The sequence below is a fragment of the Scyliorhinus torazame genome, chromosome 8 (assembly GCF_047496885.1).
Source record: "Scyliorhinus torazame isolate Kashiwa2021f chromosome 8, sScyTor2.1, whole genome shotgun sequence".
Taxonomy (NCBI): domain Eukaryota; kingdom Metazoa; phylum Chordata; class Chondrichthyes; order Carcharhiniformes; family Scyliorhinidae; genus Scyliorhinus; species Scyliorhinus torazame.
Window position 1 is genome coordinate 227,463,266 of NC_092714.1, and position 6,833 is coordinate 227,470,098.

The 6,833-nt window shown below is 41.6% G+C and overlaps 1 protein-coding gene across 2 annotated transcripts in view; it reads right to left on the minus strand.

Annotated features, from left to right (window-relative positions):
- Positions 1–5,216, minus strand: part of LOC140428422 (DEP domain-containing mTOR-interacting protein-like) — a 111,986-nt gene extending 106,770 nt beyond the window's left edge. For both annotated transcript variants that reach the window (XM_072514850.1, XM_072514851.1), the window contains exon 1: positions 4,993–5,216. In XM_072514850.1, the coding sequence (XP_072370951.1) occupies positions 4,993–5,078 (86 nt within the window). In that variant the 5' untranslated portion in view covers positions 5,079–5,216. The remainder of the gene's footprint in view (positions 1–4,992) is intronic.
- Positions 5,217–6,833: the final 1,617 nt, after the last annotated feature.

Here is a 6,833-nt window from a genome sequence, read left to right on the forward strand (position 1 = left end):
CAAAACCAAAGTTTGCAAATTGATAGGATGTATTACTTTAAAAAGTTGCATCTGCACTAACCCGAGTCCACTAACCCCTGCTTCACCTGAGGACTACAACTGATCTCAAATTCACAAATTGAATGGTGAAGGACGAAAAATACAATGAACTGATACTGGACACAGATATTGAGGATTTCAAAATTTGCTGACAGCCCCAAACTGTGGATAATGGCAAACTGCCAGCTGGAATGCGAGGCAGAATGGTGGCATAGACAGGTTGGGGGAAAAGCTAGAGATGTGACAAATGCCGTTTAACACAGATTACTGCAAAGTAATAGTTCAGGGAAAAGGGCAAAGAAGGGGCATATGATGGCGCAGTGGTTAGCAGTGCTGCTAACTCCACACTGTCCATGTGGAGTTTTCACATTCTCCCTATGTCTGCATGGGTCTCACCCCACAACCCAAAGATATGCAGGATAGGTGGATGGGCCACCCTAAATTGCCCCTTATTTGGGAAAAAAAAGAATTGGGTACTTTAAATTTATTTAAAAAACAAAGAATGGAAATATACCATAAATGGAAGAATTCTCAAGTGGAACAACTGAAAGATCTTTAATACCAGAATTACACGTGTGGAGAGCCACAGAAATGGAAAAGAGATTGTAGATTTTATGTATAAGTGTGTTACAAAAGCAGGAAGCATGAGTAATTTATGCATGACTTTGATTAGGAGTAGTTTGGAATACTGTTTAGCCCTGCACTCTCAGATCTAACTGGGTTATTGCCAGAGATAATGGATATAGTTATGACGAAATGTTTGAAAAAAACTGGGACTGTATACAGTGAGGGTCAATGGGAATTTGAAAAATGTGCAAAATTTTGAAAAAAGGTTGTGACGGTAATTAGTAAATGATTATTTCCACAGGTCAGTGAATCAGTAACAATAGATTGAGGATTAGTACTAGAAACATGGAGGGGGGTATGAAGGATTCTCCCTCCCCCCAAAACGTGTATTAAAGTGCAGAATGCATTAAGACAAGTGGGTATTAAAGCCAAATCAACCTGGAAATTTAAAGGGGTCTAAATAAACATGATAAACAGTTGAGGGAAAAAATTAAGAAAATACAATTAAAATGTGACGGTCATACTTTGCACAAATAGATTGTGCCAAATGACTTCTTTTAGTGTTAAACTTTCTACGGTATCACTGATCTTGTCATTGTATCGACTTAGGAATAGATAGAATCTTCAATGAACTTTACCAAAGCAACACCATTCCTTTCACTTCAATAGCAAAGAAAATTCAAATGTATCAACTCATGCACATGGTTTATATTTTCACTCGATAAAAAGGCAGATTAGAACCTGTTACTTTCATTTAAACAATGTTCGGATAGAATCCATACAGTGCAGAAGGAAGCCATTCAGCCCATCGAGTCTGCATCAACCCTCTGATAGGGCATTCTACCTAGGCCCACTCCCCACCCTATCCCTGTAACTCCACGCATTGATCATAGCCAATCCACCAAACCTGTACATCTTTGGAATGTGGGAGGAAACCAGAGCACCGTTGGAAACCCACGCAGACACAGAGAGAACGTGCAAACTCCAGTCACTCAAGGCTGGAATAATAACAACTTAAGTCCACAATGCTTCTGTTTAACTGCACAGTCAACAAGACCCATTACCACCTTCTCAATGTAACTGGGGATGAGCAATAGGTGTAGTTTTACTGGTATCATCCACATACCAAGAACAAATAAAATAAAATTCTAAATTTTTGAAAGCTCATGATTGCATTTCACCTTTTCTAGGTATGTTGTTCCCTATGAAATGATCTATGCCAGAGATGTGTTCCGAGGGCAGAGGATAACTAGATGATGTGCAAGGACAGTGAAATAGTTATACATGAATTGTAGATAGAGTAGGCTTATGGATTGAATGCTCTTTCAGCATACAATCATTGAACCACAGGAATGATACGGCACAGAAAAAGGCCATACTCAGCCCATCGTGCCTGTATCGGCCAAAAAGGTGATAAATAGTAAGTTCACTCTGAATTTTTTCACATTCTTATACACTCCTAGTTTGGTACCTTATTCACCTTAAATGCTCCAAGTTGCAAACTATTTGTAAAATGGTTAGTTGTCATAAGATGCTCAAGTCCCATAAATATTGGCTATAGGCCCTGCATTATTCTTCCAATTCTCTCTTGTAAATACTGATTGAAAATTATCAAAATTAACCTACAATAGTTTAATCTTTGAATCATTTTATGGATCTACTTGTCTTTGTATATCGATGTAACATGACATTTAAATAACAAATCTTGGTATCAATAAATAGCAAACCAATAGAGCAGGGTTACAGAACTCCACTATCACACTGCCAGCTTTTTCTCCCGGCTGGTGATCTTCACTAGCAGATGCTGTCACTATCAGAAACAAGATGAGTTCTTCCAAAAATTATGAGGTTAAGTTTGAAAGGATTTGTCATCGATGCGGTGTCTTCCAGCAACAAGCATCGGTAGCAGAGTAAGAGGGACAACATTATCACCAAATTTCCCACCCATACCCATAGCCAGCAAAGCTTTATCTGGCAGTAAGACTATACAAAGTGACCATACATATATTTGAATCTGGTATAATTCAGACACTGTTATAGATGCAAAACAATATTTTAAAAACAATGTTATTCAGCATCTACAGCAATAAAAACAATTAGCCTTCAGGTTAGCTCAAGATATGCCCAGCTGCAGCATTTAGTCTGCCCCAATGGTTATATAAAGCTGAATCATGATAACAGAATACTTTGCATCTAAATTGAATGGAGAATGTTCCTATCTTTATAAAATAGTTTATTAACAACAACAACTTGTGTTTATATAGCATCTTTAGTGTAGTTAAATGTCACAGGACTCTTCATAGGTGCATTATCAAATGAAATTTGACACTGAGGCACTGAAGGAAATAATCTTTATTATTGTCACAAGTAGGCTTATATTAACAATACATTGAAGTTACTGTGAAAAAACCCTAGTCGCCACACTCCAGCGCCTGTTCGGGTACACGGAGGGAGAATCCAGAATGTCCAATTCACCTAACAAGCACGTCTTTCGGGACTTGTGGGAGGAAACCGGAACACCCAGAGGAAACCCACATAAACACGGGGAGAACGTACAGACTCCGCACAGGCAGTGACCCAAGCCGGAAATTGAACCTGGGACCCTGGTGCTTTGAAGCAACAGTGATAACCACTATGCTACCAGGCTGCCCATCGAGACAGGTGACTAAAAGCTTGGTCAAAGAGTTGGTTTTAAGAACCGTCTTAAAGGAGAGGTACTGAGGTACAGGGAGGAAATTCCAGAGCTTAAAGTCTCGACAACTGAAGACACACTAGTGGCAGAACAATTAAAATAAGGGATGCACAACAGGCCAAAATTGGAGGAGTGCAAAGATCTTAGAAGGTTGTAGAGCTGGGGGAGGGAACAGGAATAAAGAAGGGTGAGACCAGACGAAATTGAAAAAGTTGAGAATTGTAAAATGTAAGTCAGCAAGTATATGGGCAATGAGTAAACATGTCTTAGACACAGGTAGCAGAGTTTTGGACAAGTTCGGCTTTAGGAAAGGTGGGAATTGGGAGGGTGACCAGGAGAGCTATGGAACTGTCAAGTCTAGAGGCAACAAAGGAATGCATGTGTTTCGACAGATGACCTGCAGCCAAGAGGAAGTTGATCAATGTTACAGAGATGGCAGTAGTCAAACATAGTGATGAAGCAAATGTGTTTGGAAGCTCACTAGAGTAAAATATATGATACCAAAGTTGCAAATGGTCTGGCTCAGCCTCAAAACATTGACAGCGAGAGGGAAGTCCACAGCTCGGCAACAGGGTTTGTGGTGGGAGGGTTGGCGATAATGGCTTTGATCTTCCCATTATTTAGTTGGAAGAAATTTCTGCTCATCCAATACAAGGGTGGGATTCTCCAGCCATGCCCGCCCGGCGACTGGAAATTCCTGCCCGTGGTCAATGGACCTTTACATGGTCCGCGTTCCGCCCCTGGTGATCTTGCAGCGGGCGGGGCGGAAGAATCCAGCCCCAATATCAGGTAAGCAGTATGACAAATTAGAGACAGTGGAGGTGTTGAGAGAGGTGGTGATGGGCAGCAGAAAGATGAGACAACCAAGAAGAGATTTTTGGGAAACTCCTGATTTACCACAACCAATGTCTCAGGAGATCAGTCCAGCTGGTGGTAGATGACAGGGTGATGATAAGCGCTACAGTAAACCCTCTCAACCCAGTGTAATCAAAACCCAAAACGGTGCTATCCAGCATGAGAGAACTTCAAATCGAGTCCATTGTAATTATAATGGTGTTTCTGAGTAGCATCAGTATTGGGCACGCTATGATCACTGTTGTATTAATTATCTGGATTTAGCCTTTTGATGCATCTGCTTATTTTTCAAGAGAACCTGAACCCATTAAAATTATACCGTTCTAAATAATTACATTATTTTCATGGTCAACATTGTCAGCATTCTCAAGCTACAAAATTGACCTCTTACCTCAACCAACCTGAGTAACACAGAAATTAGTCAAAAAATCGTTTTAGTGGAGAAATTTGGAAGGTCGGTTGTGTTCATGGACAGTAACGTGCGATGGATGGAGTCTTACCTCTAGCAGAGCGTGTACTACTTTTCCTGCTAAGCAGCATTTTATGTACCTGTATTTCTGTGCACCTAGCGACAAAAATAATTAAACAGCGTGCTACTTTTTCTTTGCGGAAAAGGCGTTTTCAAACAACATGGAATGTATCCGTTTTTTTTGTGGAAAACACTTTTACACTCCATTTGCTGTCCAACGCCCGGCCACCGCCAGATTAGTAAATATTTGCAGGTTTAACTTGACGGATACGCATTTTCCACACTTTTTGCTGAAATAGACTGGGTTTTCCCGCACGTAATACAAATGCCCCGATCTCCTGTAATGGACATCATGCTGTCTCCTCCATACCTTAATTGTTCGCCTGTAATTTGTACTTCAGCCTTGTGTTGCCTCTCAGTGGCTTTCTTTTTCACGCTGTTCTGAAGACTTTCCATTTTCGAACACACACTAAAAAAATGTGGTCCCAGTTGGCCGCCTGCCTAAGCTCTGTGCTGTGTGTGCACCTGCTATGGTCAGAACCCAGAGCCCCTTGGAATCCCGGCTCCCCGCGGTCAATTTCACAGACTGCTGAACGGGTTGCTCAATCATGATACTGTCAACTCCCCCCCGCCACCACTCCGTTCAACTTTACCTTTCTCGGATTCTGCCCTCTCTCGGTCTGTTTTGTATCTGGGAGTTGGGCGGATTGCCGCTCATAGAATACACACTGCAATCTGATCTGTTATCAGTAAAGGGAGAGATTAGCAGCGGACAGTAGCCTACGCTTGTAAAACAGGCAAAGCCTTCCTGTCCAAGTTTGCACATATGTAATCAGCACGTTTTATACCAACTTTCAGATTTGCCTGGAGAGTGCATGTGTTTTGGCGTTGGCTGTCTGCTGCCTGCACAATTAAGAAATCAACGAAGCCAATATTAGCAGCGTCAGGAAGTTCCCGGTCTCACTTATCCCTCACGGCATTTGTCGTCAAGCGCTGGTGTGAGGGCATCTATCCCATAAAAATCCAGCTATTCGCAGATAAAGAGCTGCAAACTGGCCCTTTTCTTTATTTTCCACCTTGCTCCCGGTGTATCTACAGGTCATCATAGGCAAGACATTGCAAATACCTGACAAAGTCAGTCTCATTGACGGGTGGAATCGTACCCCAATCTTTCATTTTGAAGTGCTCTTTCGGTGAGGAATGTTAGTGATAGGAGCTGGAACATTTTCCATTTCTGACATCCAGTATCATCCAGCACTTTCCGGTCAGATATGGGATACAGCAAAAATCTCTCACTCTCTGTAATCTGCACCAACAACATGCCCTCGCCCCAAACTCAGGAAGTTACTCATAGTGTTCCGCACTTCTCCCCTTTGCCACACCAATTAGATCCTTAGATCCCTCTGAGTAATATTGACAAGTTGTACCCAAATCTCTGGACAGTTTTGCACAGCAGAAACTGGATTCAGACTGCTCTATCGCTCACAACCCGCGAGGTGTTCATTCCACCAGGCCCTGCTGTATTTGAACCCACATCCCAGAGGTTAAAGCCATGTACAGTATGTCACCCACTTCATCATCTCGTTACCCTATCTCCTTTAATGATTTCCATAAATATAATTGGGAGATCACTCTTTTACTCTGTCCTTATCTGTCATGTGATTTTTTTTTTCTCTCCCTGGAGCTGAAATTCCAATTTTCAGACATTTTAGCAAACAAGTAGGTAGACAAGAATAGAAAACGATGTTTCCTTCCGAATTTCAGCATCCCCTCCTGTGATAGTCTCGCATTCCCTCTCTTTCTTTCTGTGCTTCATTGTTATTCTCTCCTCCTGTCTTTGCATTTCTCCCTCTGTGCTTTAACCAATGTGCATGGAATACCACTCGACATGTAGTGAAGTTGCAGAAAATCTGTACTGAAAACTAGACATAAGACCCAGCTGCCTTAATCCAGGAAGTAAAATGCAAAAACTAAAACCTTGAAATGTTAGGTATTTGAAACACTCAGCAGGTGTTTGTGCAGAGCCCAGTCAAGCTAATCAGACCATATCTTTTTATTAAAACAGTAAAAATATATACAAGGCCGAACGGTACAAACACGAATTTTGTGTTGGAGAAACAGGGTACCTTCCTCTCAGTATCAACTATGAGGGGGGGGGGGGGGGGGGGGTAGGATCCTTTGATTATTAAAACAGTTCACAACACAGTTGTA